The sequence below is a fragment of the Corticium candelabrum genome, chromosome 7 (genome assembly GCF_963422355.1).
Source record: "Corticium candelabrum chromosome 7, ooCorCand1.1, whole genome shotgun sequence".
NCBI classification, from domain to species: Eukaryota; Metazoa; Porifera; class Homoscleromorpha; order Homosclerophorida; family Plakinidae; genus Corticium; species Corticium candelabrum.
The window spans coordinates 7,670,342-7,690,792 of NC_085091.1; the positions used below are offsets into that span (position 1 = coordinate 7,670,342).

The 20,451-nt window shown below is 41.4% G+C and overlaps 3 protein-coding genes across 4 annotated transcripts in view; all 3 read right to left on the reverse strand.

Annotated features, from left to right (window-relative positions):
* The window catches only part of LOC134182172 (uncharacterized), a 12,380-nt gene extending 7,760 nt beyond the window's left edge, over positions 1–4,620 (reverse strand). For both annotated transcript variants that reach the window (XM_062649539.1, XM_062649540.1), the window contains exons 1-5: positions 4,406–4,620; positions 2,939–3,200; positions 2,400–2,752; positions 1,591–1,647; positions 657–813 (exon numbers count right to left, since the gene is read on the reverse strand). In XM_062649539.1, coding sequence (XP_062505523.1) covers positions 657–813; positions 1,591–1,647; positions 2,400–2,752; positions 2,939–3,200; positions 4,406–4,615 — 1,039 coding nt within the window. In that variant the 5' untranslated portion in view covers positions 4,616–4,620. The remainder of the gene's footprint in view (positions 1–656; positions 814–1,590; positions 1,648–2,399; positions 2,753–2,938; positions 3,201–4,405) is intronic.
* A 493-nt stretch (positions 4,621–5,113) lies between these two features.
* On the reverse strand, positions 5,114–6,388 carry LOC134182697 (beta-1,3-galactosyltransferase 6-like). The gene has a single exon (XM_062650131.1). It carries the CDS (start codon positions 6,243–6,245, stop codon positions 5,217–5,219), a length of 1,029 nt encoding a protein of 342 aa, XP_062506115.1. The 5' UTR covers positions 6,246–6,388; the 3' UTR covers positions 5,114–5,216.
* A 997-nt stretch (positions 6,389–7,385) lies between these two features.
* On the reverse strand, positions 7,386–20,136 carry LOC134182696 (rootletin-like). The gene is made up of 18 exons (XM_062650130.1): positions 19,788–20,136; positions 18,467–18,724; positions 18,311–18,400; positions 18,057–18,245; positions 17,637–17,720; positions 17,452–17,579; positions 16,938–17,103; positions 16,177–16,286; positions 15,356–15,497; positions 15,074–15,256; positions 14,322–14,623; positions 13,959–14,265; positions 12,976–13,175; positions 10,970–12,431; positions 10,773–10,876; positions 8,186–10,714; positions 8,004–8,124; positions 7,386–7,933 (listed from the first exon to the last, which is right to left on the reverse strand). The coding sequence occupies exons 1-18, from the start codon at positions 19,869–19,871 to the stop codon at positions 7,655–7,657; spliced, it is 6,738 nt and encodes a 2,245-aa protein (XP_062506114.1). The 5' UTR covers positions 19,872–20,136; the 3' UTR covers positions 7,386–7,654.
* Positions 20,137–20,451: the final 315 nt, after the last annotated feature.

A 20,451-nucleotide genomic window follows, 5' to 3' on the forward strand; every position in this document is an offset into this window, starting at 1 on the left:
GGACATTATTCCAGGTCATCACAACCTGCAGCACTTACAAAAAACAGTGCTTCTGGGATCTAATCGGATCCCTCGTAGTCATGTCATCTTTCTAGACAGCCGTGATGGTCTAAGTACTTCTGAAGCAGGGTTTGCTTCCGGTACTTGTAATAGACTTTACAAACCAGACTGATCTGGTTGAGCATGACACACAACATGTAGTGTCTGCAGTAAAAACCTTATTACTACAGTTAGCCTTGGCCTGCAAAAGCAAAATGCTGAATGTGTGACTCTTTGCTTTCCAAAATCTCAAACTGCTTGGTCCTACTACTAAAATTTCGACTGATTAAGTTAAACTACAGTAAAATCAGACTCGCAATGAAGTCAGCCAAACAACGTAGACAGCAGTCAATACAATTGCCTGCTGTTCTGTGTCCAGTTACCATCTAATATCTTGATACTTCCATTAATAACTTCAGCCCTAGATCACATGAGATGCACTTGCAGCTATAGAGCTTTAATGTACTGTATAATGTCATGTTGGTTCATAAATAACAATTACTAGACAATACACTTGAGACAGAGACCTAATGAGACGGCAATACAAGACAGTTGTACACAATAAAAGCTTGCTAACGTAGACATTTCATAAATATTTAAGTAGTTTTTGTACTTACTGAGTGGTTCCAACAGTAAAGGAAGCTCGTACGTGTCAATAAATTTCCAAGCTGTTTCTTCTAGTATACACAAACGAGACAGAAGGCCCAGAACTTTGGAAACCATGACCACATCGTGATGAGTGATAATGGGTGTTTGTAGCCACTTCAGCACAGACTAACAAGGCAACAGAAACCGAAATGAAAAACAAACACACGTCACTAATAATCATAACAATCCCTTCATGTCATATCAGCATGGCAATCAACCAACATAGCAGTTGACACAGATGGTACATATAAATCCCGGACACTTACTGAAAGTAACAAGTTAAAACTTTCTTGTCCAAAAAATACAGTTTAACACTAGAAGATATCCAGAATGAGATTGCACAACTGCATGCCAATTTTTGCTAATTCCTTCTTAAGGAGGTATGTTCAGGGGGGTACTTTTTGAACTCATCTGAGATTTTGGCAAGATTTTCATGTTCTGAAAGTTTCGTGTTAATCAGTTAAGCTGTTCAAGAGATATCGTGTCTATTGACAGACACAGAGACACACTGCTGGAAACATTACAACCTTGCTATGCTGTGCTACGCAGGTTGTAAAGTAAAGCTTATTGCTGCTTAAATAGCAGCTATATCTGTGATAAGACACTAGAACCTATAGGTAAAATACCCTGTGGTCGCTGTGTATTTCATTTCCAGCTTGAACATGATTTTAATCAATCTCAAAATTGTCTGATACATTGCCCTAATAATTGGCACACTTTCAATTAATTAAGAGCACATTTCCTTTGCTTCTTCTGCTCTTCTAAAGGAACAGTGTCAGAAGAGAGAACAAGCATGAGAAAATACATAAGAAATTCAAACAAATAAGCGTCTAATGAGACAATTTATATTTTATCATACAACACTGACAAACTAACAATTGCGACATGATCACAAACACCTACTTTGAAAACAGTCGGTTCCTTGGCAACTGCGTTTCGATATATTCTGTTTCTGGAAACCTTTCACAGCATACGAACAGTTACAACAACAATCCATCCACACACTGATCAGCAAATAGTGCAAATCAATGTTAGAGCCCATATACACTAGTGCCCATATTCGTTAGTGGCTTCAACGTTCAATTGCTGTTTGTCCTACTCTGCACTATCTACACCACATTTGTACCACTCCACTAATAATGGTTAGGCTGCATTTAAATAGCCCAGCTGACAATGCCACTGCTTCTCATGGCTGTTCCAATGACGACAATATTTGACATCTATTCGTGAGTCATTGGTACAGCCATTGATACATAACTCCACCTAACCACACCTTGGCAACATCAACAAAAATCCAAAATTTCAATAATCCATCCATGTCAACACTTGACCTCTTGCACAAATTAATAGTTTCAGTCTACTTACTATGCTGCCATACTTCGTGACAGTCGGTATCTAAATCAAATCTATAAGCACTGGTACTCACTAAATCCTATCTTACGCAGCAATTACATCCACCAGTGTTACATTCAACTGACACTAAACCTGTAGACTACTTACCACCATCATATCACACTACCACTGTAGCATTTTCTCCACCTTACCAACACATGTAGTAGCTCATCATGACCCGACCAAGTGCACATATCATTAGATTTCGTACAAGCACGAAGGAATGTAATAGAAGTAAGCCAGACAATCATAACACAGTTGACTGTACAGCCAAGCATGCCACCACAATATAACCTCTACTCTAGCCTCACTCTTAGCACCTCAGTCAGAATGATGGTTGCATGAGATTGTGTTGTTCTGGCAAGATGTAAGGCATAATAATGATGTTTCTCTAGCGAGGAGGTAAAGTTCTGCTGAGACATCTTGGTGGCAGAGGCAGGATCCAAGTGGTGTTTATATGTCAACCACACATTAAAGAAGTCTAACTGATCTTGTTTATAACCCTCTTTATAAAGTTCAACAATAACTTTCTGCGCTGAGTCTCGATAAATGATACGACCGAGCTGAGACAAACAACCAGACGACACAATTTTATCACAAGCGTCTTGATACATGCCACACAGTTGGCTTAAAGCACTGATTGCCCAGACGGTTGCAAGAGGCTGCTGGGTACCTGTGATAAACAAAAAAGGTCAAATGTTAAGAAGCTGTCTGTTTGTCTGTCTGCATGTTTGTCCGTCTGTGTGTTTGCCTGTCTGTGTATTTGTCTGTCTAGCTGTCTGTCAATCTACCATTCTATGACTACCTCTAACTGCATATAAACACCACACACAAATCCCAACAAACTCAAACAATGTACCGTCGAGAAACTTCATCAGAGGAGTAACCATTCCAGTTGCCAGTGTATAGGGTTGCAGATTATACTCATTACATGGATCTTTCACCAAATGATAAACAGTCTTTACTAAATGTACAAATGACTGTCGCCACCTCGCTGCTACATTCGATCCAGCTGCATCATTCCTCATTGGCAAAGCCATTCCAAGTATCCGAGTCATCCATGGCACTAAACCTCCTTGAAGAAGAAACTTGACACAATCAGCATAATCTAAACCAAGAACCTGGCAGGTAAAAATATACAAATTAAGAACAAGACAACGTAGCAATAGGTTAGTGGATAGCACAACTTTCTTTAATTTAGTGTACACTCATTATTTCCTAATTCAATGCACTATCGGAGTCTCCATTTCAACCCATAAACCATAGTTATGAAACAGCAAGAAAGAAAAAGATTTTTTTAGAAAATCAAGTAAAAATTCCTTCCTTAAAGGTGCCCGCTCACGAATCACCGCACACATGCAGACACACTCATGCAAACTTGAAATCGTGGCAAGTTGAGTCATTACGAAGCAAAACAAAGAAACATTTTATGGTGCACCACGTTCTATGACATACAGTCTTCATTCCTAGTACAAAGAAAAAGGCGAATCGAGTTCTTGTCCGCAACGGCAGTTTTGCTACTCGTACTTGACTTTACGACAAAAGCTAATGACAGGTGTGTTAGGTTCTTTATCTACACATTTACCATTTACCAGTTTGAGATAGCTTACTGTTGAACGACAAAGCATTTTCTCGATCGTTTTCTAGTTGCACGTGACCTGGAAATGGGCATTATCATACTGTAGTGATGGCATCCAAAACTCAGAGAGCGAAAGTAGCCATGGAGACGTGCAGGACTCCAATGACAACGCAGATCGCACATTTCAGAGCTCTCAACGGCTCTGGCGCATCTACTAGCCTCAAAGTTCCAGACCCACTTTCAGGTCACGTACAATAAGGAAAGATCGAGAAATCACTTTGTCGCTCAACAGCAAGCTATCACAAACTGGTAAATGGTAAATGTGTGGATAAAGGCATGTTTTCAAGTTTGCGTGGGCGTGCCTGCGCGTGTGTGGTGAATCTTGAGCAAACATTAATATGCAAACATACATTTTTATTTGGTAATTTCTTATTTTTTCCACCTCTCGCATGCGATTCCGAAACTCCGTCTGAGGACAACACAGAAATTAAAACGTGTGGCCGGCCTAGTACGTTTAGTAGTCTACATCAAACCACACCCAACAAGCCAGCATATTTGTTACACCTCGAGACATCACTTGAGTAAGCAGCCAACTTAACATCAAGAAAGCTACATGTTGCAGACCGTCAACTCTGCTTGACAGAGCCTCGTTCAGAACAACATTTCCAGCAAAGAAACAATAGTAGAGCCAGTGGACGTTCACTAACACCTCTCGCGTTCTTACACATATAGGTGCTTATATCCTACCTCTGCCACTGTTTTGCTTGTAATAACCAGCTCTATCTGCTGTATAACTCTCAGAAGAGCCATCTGCCATTCAGGATCTCTTCCAATTGCTAACTCCACGGCTTCCTTGTCCGTCCGTCCTCCTCCCAAGTTGGTAAACATCTTCTGCAGGCGCTTCTTGCTCTTGCCAACACGTAGTATCTCCAGCAAATCGACCTCACGCCCATCCATGATGTAACGAATAGCGCATGCGTTAGTCACTCCACGCAAGCGCACCATAAATCTAAGGTATTGCACGGTGGCTGGACATTATTCCAGGTCATCACAACCTGCAGCACTTACAGAAAACAGTGCTTCTGGGATCTACTCGGATCCTTCGTAAAGTCATGTCTTCTTTCTAGACAGCCGTGATGGTCTAAGTACTTGTGAAGCAGGGTTTGCTTCCGGTACTTGTAATAGACTTTACAAACCAGACTGATCTGGTTGAGCACGACATATATAATTAGCTAAGACTTATATGCGCTCTAAGTTAAAACGCCCAATTTGGAATTGATGTCTTTGTGGATACTCACTGACTTTGGAACAATCATTCACAAAATTGTGGGGCATGCACATGGCATGATGTAGTGTGTGTGTGTGTGTGTGTGTGTGTGTGTGTGTGTGTGTGTGTGTGTGTGTGTGTGTGTGTGTGTGTGTGTGTGTAGCGAGTTAAATAATCTGCAGCTACCAAAAACTCACAAATATAACAACAATGTTTACACTACTACAAAGCAATAATTCTCTACAAAATCTATGCTGCATTGCAGCTACTCTCAAGTCAATTATTCATAACTTAAGGCAATCGAAGATTCCTTTGACAACACTGAGATGGTAGTACATTCCAATTGTACTCATAAGAAGGCCTCACCATCATTTCTTTAGGACAAAGTTTACCAGTTTGCTCTAGTGACTGATGCTTAGCTTTCATATCTTGGACAGTCTGTTTATGTGTCACAATAAATGAATTATGACATCCTCGTGATTTGTACTCTGTATCAAATCGTCTGTCATGCTGCCTTTCCATGTCAATACCAGCTAACCACGCACCAACAGACACGTCCTCATTCTTAAACATTTTGAAGTAATCTTTATTCAAACCAATGAATTTCACAAGGTCATGTGACAAAATGTATCCTCCTCCCAACGCGTATGGCAAATACTTATCACATAAGATCCAGTCACTCTCTTTCCATTTTCCAGCTCGTTTTACTGATGATCGCCCATCAAAAAACCCCCAATAAAATCGTCCAGGATTTTGTCTTTTATCTAACTCATCAAGTAATAGAGGCAGCCTTGCATATGTATCATCATCTGCTTTGAACAGATAGTCAAAGTCCAAGTTCTCGACAACCCAAGACAATGAGATCAAAACTTTTCTGGACAACATTGCAAAGTCTTCTCTAAAATGTCTCAACAATAGGAGATCATCATGCATGTTGTTTTCTTGCTCTAATGATCTCACATCCTCGTCGTTAAGCCCAACAGTACCAATTACAAATTTCACTGCTACTTTTGTTTTGTCAAAGTTTGCCAGCCATGTGTTTCTCATCACTCTTCTCTCCTCCCTTCGATCTTGTCCAGTGATAATAACAATAACTAAAAGATAACGATGACGACTTGTCCTTCTGTTTTCTTGTAAATTATCCTTTGCATTGTTGTCTCTCTGAGAGCTACACAGAGAATCACGTGACTGCGTAGGACACAGACTATCAACTTTTGCTTCTTTCCTACATCGACAAGTCAATAAACTTATATACAAAACAGGCGACAATATGAAACAAATCAGAAGAAGAAACAGTATTCGGAAACGACGGATTCCCATGAAGAGGTTGTTGCTATCAACGTAAAATCCCCGTATATGAACTAGATGTTGCGATTGAAGTCTCGTCGAGCGACGTCTGGACGCAATGGTGTTGTTCTTATTACGGGACTTGTTGGACTACTTGGCGTAGGTGTGTATCTGGTGGTTGTGGAACCCATGATACATCCAGACAGATGGACTGAAAAACAGAAGGAAATTCGCAGCAAACACACGCTGGAGGAGACACAACCGGGAGGATTGAAGGTGTGGCAGGACCCTTTTAGAAGAAAAAAGAAGGACAATTAGATGGAAATATCACGTTACTGTGAACATCAAAATACTCTAAAGAGCTAAACTCTAGACTGTAGAAGGAAATTTGCTGATTTCATGGCTAGTTAACTAAAGTCTGGATATAATGTGTCCAATTCGTGACACTTAATTATTTTTACTTCTTTCAGTGCAAGAATTTGACCCATTTTAAATTATTTTTAGTGTGGTCTGTCTGGCTGAAAGTGCATCTCTGCTCATTGTGGCCTTTCTATCTTTCTCTGATGTCCTGTCACGCGACAACTGGTCCTAGCCTCATGACTGGCTGAGGTCAGGGTTAGGGTCTAAGGGTTAGGATCCGGAACCACTTCCGGCAATACTGGACCAACTATGGCAACCAGAACAGGTTCAGGGGACCAGTTATGGCAGCCACAACCGGTCCCCGGACCAGTTAAGACGGGAAACCAGCGATAGTGTGACAGCAATCGCATGATCTGAGTTTCAGTTGTTCTAGAGTCCTGGACAAGGCCCGTATATCTGACTGAACACATCCAAGTTTTTTTACTACTTGCTAGATTGTTCTCCCTCCTCTGACTTATCAGTAAGTTACTGATATAGGCATGCACGTACAACTGCCCTTGTCGAACATACGAGGAATGGCAGCATATCAAATCTGTGCAATGAGTGAGATGCATTGCCACGCTCTTCTTTTCGGCTTAGAGTGACCCTACACATGGTAGTCAAAGCTAGCAGGCCCACGTCGACCTGACAATGCGTCTTACCTCTAGTCTTTTGCCAAAGGACACTCACGAAAGAGTCTAGCTTCACATATGTACTGTACAGACATGCTGCAACTTGTTGCTCTTGACATGGAACGAAACAGCATGTAACGTCTACTGCTTCCAGTTTTCTCAGTTGGAGACATTTGTGACATACAGAGAGAAGAATAAAGTCCCTACTACTACTAGTAGTGGTTGCCGCTGCGAAACTATCATACGAGCTATTACGAATACTGTTTACCAGTCTTGTCTAGTGGCTACAAATTACAATACTACAACAAGCATGCAAATATCTTGCTTGCAACGTTCACACACGGATAGATACGTTCAATTAAAATTTCTGATTTAATTACCTCTTTACCCTAAATCTTCACTCAACAATGTTCATTTCCTTCTCGTGCCTCTTGGTGTGCTGCTATATACAGGAGACAGCATAGAGTGACGTGATGCTTCGCTGCCGACTGACATGCCAGATTGGTTGAGGCGGCTCGTCTCCCTTTGCAAAACATCCGGATCAAGGAAGGACGACCCGGCCACATTCCGGAAAGAGTCGCCTAGCAGTCCCTGAAGCTTTCGAATTTCTCGATCTTTCTCTGCTGTTTTGGCTATGTATCGTTGCTTCTTACGAGCGCGATCAGCGAGTTCTGTCTGTAACTTGGTAACCTAACAATAAGTAAATCGCAATATTAAATTACGAACGCATACTATACTATACTATACTATATATACGCACCTTTGCCTCTAATTCTCTGATTCTCTGCCTCAACCGGTCAACGGTTTCGCTTTCGCTTCTGCGTTGCACATCGTACATCCTCTGCAATTCACTCTCGTGAGCCACTTCCATTCTTGACACCCTGAAAAGAGAGAGAACGTCGAATAGTTGAATCGAGATAAACAAATCTCAACTAGGGTTACCTTTGAGTTAGCTCCTCTGTTTCAAGTCTCAAAGCCTCCCGGGCCTGAAGTAGTCGCGATTCTAACTCTCTGTTCTCCGCTTCTTGAATCATCAGTTTCCTTTTCAACGAATCCTTGTCATTCTCTAGATCTCGAGCTAGTGACTGAGACATCTGAGACTGGTCATTAGAGCCTTGAAGTAATTTCATATAGCGAGCACGTTCTTGTTCAAGTTCGCTCTTCATGTTTGCGCTCTCTTTGACGCACCTAGATAGCTCTGTTTGCACTTTTTCGTATTCTCGTTTGACCGTCTCCAACTGAAACCTGACCGACTTCAACTCTTCTCTGGTTTGTCTCCTCACTTCTTCTGACTCCTTCAAATCTCCAGTTGCTCTAATCTGAGCAGTCTCTGTGTGATTCAGTAACTTTTGAAGGTCCGACAGGCGAAGCTGTAAGGAGGATATCTGAGTTTCGCTCTCCTTTTGCGTTCTCTTCAGTATTTCCACTCGTTTACACAACGCATCCCGCTCACCAGCACAATTCCGTAGCTGCATTTCCAATGCTGATGCACGTTGCACATTGCTCTCTAGTTCTCTTTTGGTTGCACTCAACTTCGCTTCGAGTTCAGCAATCAAACCTCTCTGTACCAATACGGCAGACTCTAACTCTCTGCTCTTTTGCTCAAGAGACAACTTGTGGGACCTCGTGTTCTGTTGACTGTCGTGGGCAAATGCAAGCTGCTGTTTCAACTCCGCCATTTCTCTTTCTAATCTAGCGACAGTTGCCTTGCTGGTAATGATCTCTGCTTCTAATCTTATCTTCTGCTCAGACAATATTGGGAGTTCTTTGGAAACTTCGGCTGCGTGTCTTTGCTGTCTACTAAATGTATCCTGGATTTGCTTCAGGTCAGTAGTCAAACGCATAATTTCGCTAGCGTTTGCTTCTTCTTGTTTTTGAGAGTGGAGCAGGTCTCTTCTCGTTGCACTGAGCTTTTGTCGTATCTTTTCCGCTTCTTGTTCTTTTTCTTTAGCGTACGTTCCAGCTCGCTTCCTAGCAACTTCGCCTTCTAACAAAGCATCACGCGATTCTCTCAGTAGATGATTCTGCTCTCTCATAGATTCAAGCTCCGATTCAACGGACTGCAGCTTCAAACGAAGGCGTGCAAGGTCAGCTCTCAATGTACTCGCTTCTCGTTCCAATTTTAAATTGTTCTCGTTCTGCTTGTAAAGAGCACCTTCCAGACTAGACAGTTTATCTCCGGGACTTTGACCAGACAATGAAAAATGACCTAGAAGTGCTCCTAAGCCATCCAACCGAGATTTGGTCTTGCTAACGAGCGTCTCCAGTTCCCAAATCTTCGTATCCTTGTCTAAGCTCTCTGACCGAACACTTGCCAGTTCTCGTTCTTTGTTTTTTAGAATGTTTTTCAAAGACACTAAATTTCCCTCAATTTGCTTCACTTTAGAGGAAGAGACAGGCAACGGAGACGACATGAGCTCAGGTCTCGACTGCTCGACGACAGTATCCCGGCCGTAAGGAGAATCCTGGAAAAGACGAACTGCCGTGTGTGGTTTAACTCTCGGAGAAGAATGCAACCCCGAATGAAATCCCGATTCCAAGACAGACTCATCTCCACGTGCACCACGCGGCGATTCGACCGCTGATATCAAACCGTGGAGGTCCCGTTGCAGCCGTTTCCTATCCTCCTTGACAACTAGTAGTTGAGAAGACAAACTGGCATTCTCTGCGTCCAGGACGTGAACCCGCGTCTCGAGACTCGCTTTGATCTGTTCTATAGCTCGCAGCTGTTGTCGAGACTCCTCGAGAGCCTGTTGGAGTTTACTGCTGGGAGACGACGGAGCGCGCAGAGCAGACCCCGTAATGATATCCACCTGCGCTTCAAGTGCGGTCACCCGGACCCGTTGCTCCTCACTCGAGCTTATCTCCAATTGGAGCTTACGCTGGCATTCGATCAATTGAGACTGTGCTTCACACTTGGATCTCATCTCTGCTTCAAGTCTGCGCGTGAGCTCCCTAACTTCCGACTCTTTGCCAGCGACGGCCTCTTTCAGTTGAGCCGCTTTTAGTGAAAGAGATTCTGACTGGCGACGCAGTTCTAAGTACTGCTCCTCGCATTCTTGCTGACTCATTCGTAACTGAACGTTTTCCTGTTGGGCCTTCAAGTGACTCTCTTCGGCTGCTCCTAGTTTGTGTCTTGCGTTCTGTAATTGCATTCCCAGCGTCATCAGTTCACTTTCGTCTTGTGAAAGTTTTAGTTTGAGATTATCTACTTCAAACTGCTGTCCTCCACTTGACTTCTCCAGCTCGGAAATATTTTCCAACAGCTGCCCTCTCTCCTGCTGCAGAGATTTCTTTCTCTCTTCCAGATCTTTCAAACGTTGCCTCACTCTTTCCGTTTCTCGAACAGATTCTTCTTTCTCTTGTTCAACTGATCTCAATTGACTTTTCAGCTCCTTCAACTCCTCAACGTGCTTTTGACGAGAAGACTCCAGCTCACTAGCTAACTTCTTGCTCTCCTCTAGCGCACACCTAATATCAACACAATCATTACGTTGGAAGTACGAGAAAAACATTAAAGAAGCTCGACCTAGAGTTTTCAGCTGATGACCTGACGATACGCAACTCGGCTATTATTCTATCGACTTCTGCTTCCTTTTCAGTGAGAGTTTGTTTGGTTGATCGAGTCTTCATCTACGTACAAAAAATAAATTAAAGGACAACAACAATACGGTCACATTTCCAACGTGTGCAGAAACACGCAATCTACTCAGAGTTCATCTGTACCTTGCTGTCTTGCAGTTCTGATTCCAACTCGAAGACTCGCTGCTCCAGTGACTCCTGTTGTTCTTTAAGAGCAGCATAGTCAGTCATACTATGCATGGTAGACATTTTTAACTCTCCTGCTTCTTTGTCGCGTTGTAACTTCCTCAACTGTTCAACCAAAGCGGCTTTCTCGTTTTCCAATTTGCCTACTTCCATTCGACGTTCTCGAGATACGTTCAGCACCGTCTCTTCTCGCATTCTTTCCGCTTCAAGTCTCTTGCGTTCATCCTCTCTCTTAAATTGCTCGACCAGAGCATCTCTCTCTTCTTGACTGGCACTTATCAGACTATCCCTCTCGTTATTGAGCTCTTCCAGCCTATTCTCCAATGCAGTCTTCTCTGTTAGTAATCTTATTACTTCGTCCTCTTTCTCAGACAGCGTACCGTTCAGCTGTGTCTGAACTTGACTCAGATCCAGTTCAAGCTGCTTCTTTGCCTCAGACTCGACTGCTACCTTGGTCACTTCTCGCTCCAAGCGAATTTTCATGTCTGACACCCTTTCCGTTGCTTCCCGTACGTTCCTTCTTGCTGTATCCAATGCAATTTCCAAAGAGGTATTTTCATCCTTCATAGACGCCAACCTTCTTTCCATTCCCATCTTTTCAACATCCAAGTGCGCCTTTTCGTCTGCAAGTTGCTTCACTGTTTGTTGTACTGTGGTCAGTTGTGTTCTAGCAGAGGACAGTGACTGCTCCAGTTGTCTAACATGATGTTGGCTGTGTGTCAATTGAGAAGACAACTCTATTTTGTTTTTGTTGACAACAGCCAGTTGATCATTAAGTTGCTGGACACTCGTCTCATATCGAGCTACTTGATGCTGTAGGTCATCCACGTCAGTACTCAACTTCTGGGCTGACTGTGATAAGCGAGTAGCGCGAGTACTAGCACTATCTTTCTCTACAGTCACATCTCTCAATCGAGACTCAAGGTGAGCCACCTTGTCGTCTAGAGCAGCTGCTTGTCCAATCAATTTCGTGTTCTCATCCTTCAGTGACTTGTAAGACTCTTTGCTGCGAGTTAGCCTCCTCTCAACATCATCTTTGGTTTGTTCAACAACTGCCAGGTTAGACTGCAGTTCACTTCTTTCAGTTCTCAGAACTGTCATCTCATTCTGAAGATCGTCACCGGTTTTTTGAAGATCATTTATTTGTCTCTTGAGATGACTCATTTCACTCTCTAGCTCTTTCATAGCCTCCTCTCCTTCAGCAACTTTTTCTTGACTTTCTTCTACCTTCTCCTTCACTGACACCAGCTCATCAGTCAGTTCTTGATTGGTGACTTCAAGATCATTTCGAGTCTGGAGTAAGCCTTGATTCACTTCAGACAATTGCTCTACTTCATTTTTCAATTTTTCTAAACGATTCTGTATGTCCAGACAGCAAGCTTCGCTATCGGACAGCTGCCTCTTCAGGCTATCGTTCTCACTACAGCAAAATCAAGATCTTACATAGCAGCTACAACTACAGTAGTACTATTATAAGTACAGCAAAATCATATTCAAGAATTCAGAACACGTGCAGTCTTTTTTGTTCGTGCAGTTTTTATAAGGAGTACCAGTCTCAAGTGTCGATCCACTTAAACAAGTTATAAATCTTGCAAAATCACATTATTTACAAGATAGCAAATTTCTTACATCTTTCATGACAATAAGTTCAACTGTCTCAGTCTGTCACTGCAAGCTCAACTGTATAAGCCAGATTTGCATTGTGCATTACTTGCTTGTAACATCAAGAAAAGGTGAGAACTTCAGTACAATGTTTCTATTAATTAAAGCTATAGCATACAAAAATAAAAATACAAAGTCGTAATATGCACTAATACCTAATACCTATATTAATAGTAATCATAATAATAACTATTATAATCGTACTTATACTAATTACCAAACAAAGTGATCTGGACAAGCGCACACAGAAATCAACAACACACGTACTCAATTGTTTGAACCATTATACAAAGGGAACATACTTCTGACTTCTTTCCATCTCTTCTCTGCACTGATCTTTGGCATGTGTAACATCTGCTATTGTTTGATTGCTTGTTTCCAGATCGGTCTTCAGTACAGCAATTGCTTTAGCAAGAGCAGTTCCTTCTCCTTCCAGTGATTCTACTTGTCGATCTTTCTCCTGGCAGTCAGCCTCAAGTCTGCTTGCAAGCATCTGCAACTTCTACAGAATGAGATAACAAATTCACAATAGAACAAATAAACAAAGCACCGAGAATACAATAAATTAAAGTTATTTCAAACTCCAGACAAAGTATGGTACATGTATTTCTATACAAAGCAACTACTGACCTCTCCTCTTGACATTACAATTGGTAAACATATAGTTCATTTATATCAAGAAATAATAGATTGTGCTTGGGTGTCCTCAAACACGTGTTTCTGGTACCAGTTGTGGTGTCTTATATTTAAACATCCAATTATTACTCTACACAATGAAGACACCATACGCCAGGTAGTAGATGTACAATACAACGTTGAGGAGAAGAAGCTGCAGCCAACTAATTTCTCAAGTTTTCAAGTTAAAAATGAAACTAAAGCTCTGGCTCTTCTAAACCTACCAATTTACATATCATGTTACCGTTTCACAATGCATCAAAAGATTCACTGACTGTTCTGAGATACTCCATAATCTATGCTGCATATATTCATTTGATAGCATCAGAGTCTTCACATACAACAATACAAGTCTGTTGTCTGTTGTCATATGTTGTAAGAGCACGTGATGTTGAAATCAAAAACAGGTTAATGTCACTAACCATGGAGACTGACTCAGTAATGTTTTATTAGCTTACTAATAGCTACGTGGTCAAACAAGTTACATCACAATGCAATCAGAATAATTTCAATCGATGGTAAATAATATTCACACATTGATCCAACAAGTACAATCTGAGTATGACCTTCATGTCCTTACACAAACATAACAATAAAGATTGGTACTCACCTCTTTTTCAGTTGCAGAGCACTCCACACACTGCTTCACTGTCTCCATTGTCTCCATAACTAAACTCTCCACCCCACTGTCACTTGCACTACTTGGCATAGCAATAGATTGCATTTGATGATCATCAATACTATGACCTGTGGCCAGCTGACTTTGCACATCAGTAGAACTCGACGATGAGGATACAGTTAAAGAGCCTTCAGATGATGATTTATGTATTACATCTTGTTTGGGACTGTGACCAACTCTTGGATTTGGGGAAAATAAGCCTTGAAGATGCATCGCAGAATCAGGTCGAACGGGAATTCTAAAAACACACAAATCTACAACACAACAAGTGAATACAACAAGTTTTGTTCCTGCCTTGTTGATGTAAAAACCAAAGTTCTCTTTGTTTTCCCTACAGATTTAGGTGATGATCCAAGTGACTGTGTGTGACCTGGTGAGGGCTGACACAAGCCAACAGGAGAAACACGATCTGAAGACAAGACAAGAGGTAGTGATGCAACTGGCTCAGCTGTTTTGTCTTTAGGAGCAGACTGCGACTGGACCAAGCTAGCAACTTGCTTTAATGCATCCTGCAGTAATACATTAGCAGTTTCAACAGACTCGAGTCGAACTTGGCCATCAGTTTTCTGTTCAGTCAATTCAGAGTTCTGTACCTCCTAAACAACAAATGCACCCTGTCATCAAATAGCATACAAAATTCAACAAATCAGAGACAACAATACACAAACCCAATGCTGTAAGCGACCTTAGTTGACATATGTGCTTCTATTGCAGTTCAAGCACATGAGGGTGCACAAAAGCAAATACAATTAGTAAGGTATAGCACACGTCCTGTCACTGGGCAAAAGCTACAGAAGCCAAACACTCCAAATTTCTCCAAAACCATTTCATGTTCATGATTTCCATATTCAAAAAACTGTAAAGTTCAGAGTCTTGCAACCTCACTAAAAACCTAACGCTTCACCTTGAAATCTCCTACTACATGCTATGGCTAACATCATTCAATGACGTGTCACAACACTCTCAAACTGGTAAAACAATGACAATCCACATAAATCCTCATTCACTATTTGATAATGCACACTAAACAACTCTCATCTACATACCAGTGATGCTATCTTCTCATTCAGCAATCTGATTAGGTCTTCTCTACCATCCAGGAGCTGCTGCAGTGACAGCTTTTCTCTGTTCACATCATCAAGCTTCTGTGTCATCTCCATTGTTCTTTTTTGGCAATCAGCAAAGTTTTGTTCACTAGAAAGTTTCAGTCCATTGATTTCCTCGTGTGCCTACATCATGGAGAGAAATGCAAACAATTTCAAAATTACATACTTTAAGCTTTAGGCGTTACTGTAAAGCATACAGCTCAATTAATGACATGAACAAACCTGTCTGAGATCTTCTCCTTGCCGATTACTTTTGCTCTGCCACTTGAATACTTGTTCTTCATAATGATGCTGTTCCTGCTGGAAACGTTCTAGAAGTTCCTTCAGTGCATTGGCAACCAAAACACTCAAATTACCAACATCCCTAGCAACACAATCAATCAGATAGAACGACAAAGCCCAACAGCCTACAAACAATTTATCTGATAAAGCCCTTAACCATGCTTTTGCAGTAAATCAACAGCCTCTGTTCAAACAATAGGAGCAAGACTATTATGTTCCTTCCAAACTTCCTAGCGATAAAAGCAACTATTTGATTAAAATTAAGGCACATTTTCAGGCTAGGCAAACGCACAACATAATTTCTGTCCAGCAACCTCGTTTCACTACACTATTAATGTAGAGTTGCCAACAGTACCCATTATCAGTCAGTGTACAGTATTTTTCAAACACACCCTCACCAGTTGCATAGTACATTGATGAGACATATTGAGGCAATACCCAATGACAGCAGCTAACAAAAAGTCCCAAATACATCGAGAGTTTAATAGATTTAAGTCTGCAACTCTCATAATCAGAAACAGTCAGGAAAGTTGTCCTATCTACTCTTCATCCCCATACACGAGATAACACAACAGATGAGCCTCATGAAACTGTTGCATACAAAAGCTTAAACCAGCAACACACAATTCAGTAACCATACATGAAGGGACCAGAAGACAGACATTTAAATAATGATAATACTGGTTGAAAGCAATACTGAATAAAACATAAAACAAACCGAACAAAGAACAATTGACAAAATGACAAATTGCTGATGTCACCTTTCAACATCCGTCTTAAGAATCAGCTGTTGAGTCTTTAATGTTGACAGCATCGGCAGCAAACTAGACAACTGTGTCTTGAATGTACTGGTCATAATTTGTACTTGAGTCTGCCACCATAATTACAATTAGACATCAAACATGTCAATCATTGTAAGAGCTATTTATTCCATTGCAGAAGCAGCATACACTACAATAGCCATTATTATATGCATGCACGTGCTCACACAGACACGCACACATGCATGCACGCACGCATGCACACACGCACACACACACACACACACACACACACACACACACACACACACACACACACACACACTTGTCCAAAACTCACACAATTTAGTATATTACATTTGTTGATACAAAGTATTACAAATTAGTATGAGTCAACAGCACTATTGTGTCTTCTATACAAGCTAAACGCCTTAAAAACTCTAATATTGATACTAAAGAGCAAAAATCATGCTGATCCTACAGAATAGTGTCTACTGTATAGTGTCATCTGAAGACACACATTTCATGTTGCTTTCTAGTTAGTCTCCACACAACCAGTTTCAAAAGCCTATTATCCACCATAATGTGCTCAATACAATAGCACAATAATAGCTCACATGTCTCACAACACTACAAAGACTCGTTACTATTATATTTCCTGTTTACAAGCCAAGTCAAACAGACTTTTTTTTGGTAGTCAGTCTATGACTACTAGGCCTAGAAGCGTTACGAGTTTCGAAAGTACAAAACATTAGTCTCACCTTCAGCTTTTCATCACATTCCCTGTCTTTGTGTTCCAACATTTCTCTGGCATGTGTCCAATCTGTTGTCAGTTTGTGTATGTCCATCGTGAGCCGTTGATTCTGTTCCTTCATCTCTTGCATCTGCTGCTGAAGCCTTGCAAACGCTGCTCTAGCCTCAGTTGTCCTAAAATCATCAAATCAAATACTAATACAATAGAATGTGTCCTCAGCATCTGTTTGGCTTAGTCAACCAGTCAAACTGTTAGTTGGTTATTTAGTAGCCTGTCAGTTATTGGTTTGTTGCTCAACCAGCTGGTTTCTCAACCACTCTACTATTTGTCTTCATGTCTCATCAACAACACCCATTTATCTATTCGTCTCGCCGTCTGTATATCCCACTGTCTGTTTGTCTGCCTGTTTGTCTGTTCATCCACCCATGCACCCATGCACCCATCAACCCATCCACCCATCCACTCATCTGTCCATCTGCTTCCTGTTTGCCTGTCAATGATCAGGACTATGTCTGGCTCACTTCTTCTTTTCTTCATCAACTTTACTAAGAGCCGCATGAAGTTCTTCAGTATGAGAGTCTCTCAGTTGAACCATTTTCTGACTAGCAGCTGACAGCTGACCCTGGAGTGTTGCAACGGTTCTCTCCAACTAAACACGAACAACATGTAATGAACGCAATCCAGTAGTTCAATGTGTATATCACACCTCGGACTGTTTTTCAGAGCCATTCTTCTCTTCCAGAACAACTTTATCTTCCAGCTCTCCACACTTCTGTTTATATTGCAGCAACTATGACAAACCAATATAATACAATTGCCGTCCAAACTATGTGCAGCTGGTAGACACAACACACAAGAAAGATACAAAACATATTTGAAATAATTTCAGATTACAAGAATGCACAGTTGGCACACAGCAGTCCACGATAATATCCTTAATGTCAACTTTTTATGACAATTCAAGGAAAGGTACCAGCATGAAGACATAAGAAGTGCTGATACTATATTGCAAATACATACTGTACAGACATTATACTACATAATGACAACAGAATATTTAGACCAGCCACTTTGGGAACAAATATTCATATGCACGTGCGTGTGCACTCACACACACACAAATTACTTTGGATTGCAATTTCTGTACAAGGATTGCTTGTTTCTCTTGAGAGTCTTGATATCCTTTAATCTCAACTTTGTATTCTTCCTGCTGCTCTGTCAGCTGTCGTTTCAGTCTACTGCTCTGCTCAAGTAATGCTTGGTGCTCCATGTCAATGCTGCTTTTGTCTTGCTCATATCTAAGAGCTCGTTCCAGCTAAACAGACACAATAATCACATGTAAAGCCACTTTGTTATTAAGACAACAATGTATCAACTCACTCGCTCAGAGACTGAGATGTACTTTTCTCCCAAGTCTTCTCTGTCAGCTCTAGATTTCTTCAGCAATGACTCCAATCGCCGCACTTCTTTCTAAACATCCCACCCAACACAACACAATAAAGACACGTCGTTAACCTAAGTATAACAATGGCTGACTTGCAACAGTGCATTCTCATCTTCAAGGACAGTACTGGGAGATACATCTGACATTCCATCAATACCATCTCTTGCTAAACTTTTCCCGTGACCATTGGGTAGATCACGTAGATGAGTGATACTCACAGTAGGCCCGTTGAGACATTCATCAACTATCTCACGAATACGTTGTGGAATGTGCTGAGAGCTTGCAGAGTCCCGGGACATCACAGGGATCGCGTCATCAGTTTGAACGCGAATACAAGCCGCCTCCAACCTCTATAAACACAAACATTGCTATAGCAATGCATACCTCACAGTCACATACTGCTGTAGACTTTACAACATCAGGAGTGCCACACAGACACAATCAATGAATCTGTGAGTTCCGAACTACGTGACACATCAAGCCAAGAGTATAGAACGGTATTCCAAAATTAATCGTCTAGCAAATTGTTTTCTCGATGCCTTAACCATTTCCAGTCTGTCTGTCAAGACAAACTGTCTATTTACATGTACGTGTACATTTCTGAGTTTGTATGTGTCGGTGTGTGTCACACTTCTAGTTGTTTACTCACAAGCCTAAATGACAAACCAACAATAGGTGACATAACTAAGCTTTACTGTGACACACAAACCTAGCAACTGAACTGCATCATCATCATCATCATCATCACACACAAACCTTAATTAATCAAAAGGCGCCACTAGTCAGGCATCAGAGTAACTATACACCTCTCTGGTTTCAAGACACAAGAGTTCGGCAATCAAAGCACGACGACCAAATACGGTGGATCAACCAACATTTATAGACTAACACATCAGCCACATTTTTATAAATATATTACCTATGTAATTATCTAGGCCAATAAACCAAGAATGTAAAGGCATCTGTTGATAGCAACACATGGAGTAGCTAAGCAGCCCTGCAGCTTCATCTGTACACAGTACTGTACTGTAACAGCTGGATATTGTCATACACCACGACCACTTGGCAATGCAACCAACACCAGAGACGTTAAGCCAAATCACTAACAGTGATTGATATCATAAACTCACTTGCACGTCATAAGTACAAGACGTGAATATTAAAGGCCTCCGGAAACCAAGTTACATTCGAACTATGAAGGAGGCAGCATTCTTATACACAACTTATACACATATACAAAGTTGTATCACAACTCTGATCGCTTGCAAAAAACATCAACCTTCAAATGCTCTAAAACGAGGCCAAAATCGACGTTGAAACTACAACTCGTCGCAACGTGTGCGAAAAACGACAATTAATATCCTCACAACGTCAGTTTATTTCACCCTGTTGCCATCAGTCACTCTTCCTTACCCTGATCACTTCCTCGACTCTCGGGTGAGCCAGCAGAGCCTTGTTCCTTGCAGACAACGAGCTGACTTCACTCAGAGCAGCCATAGTCGTCGTAGATCGCTTACAATACACTGCTCGGCTTCTCACCTACCGTATGTGCATCGATCAGGAGAGTAAAGAGGCTGTGTTTGTGGTAAACACAAGTAAGTGACACCTGGCAACCACTGCGTTCGTTTACGCTTTGGCTGAAGCTCGCTTTGTGAGAGAAAGGCGACTTGAGATAAACGTCATAGACACAATAGTTAAATGGCTTGCTGAACGCACGTGAGGCACATCACAATTTCATCAAGCTTGGATATCAATTAGCAAGAGCCGTATATACGGCTCTGCAATTAGCTATAGACTCGGTTGCCAGACCGCCTTGATAGCGCTGCGCTTGGACTGTGTACAGTACACTGTACTGTAGACTTGTGATTAACATTTTGTATTGTAAAAGAGAACTATAAGAAAACTAAAAACTAATACCATACCTATGTAATGCAAAGACAATGCCACTTTTAGTTGTACCGTAGTTTATAATTTTTAAATCTGGTCACGTGTTATGCAGGTCACGTGACCGGTTTACGCCTTAATAATAACTGTCAAAGTTAGTTGATGTTGCACTACACTGTAGTAGTCTTACATA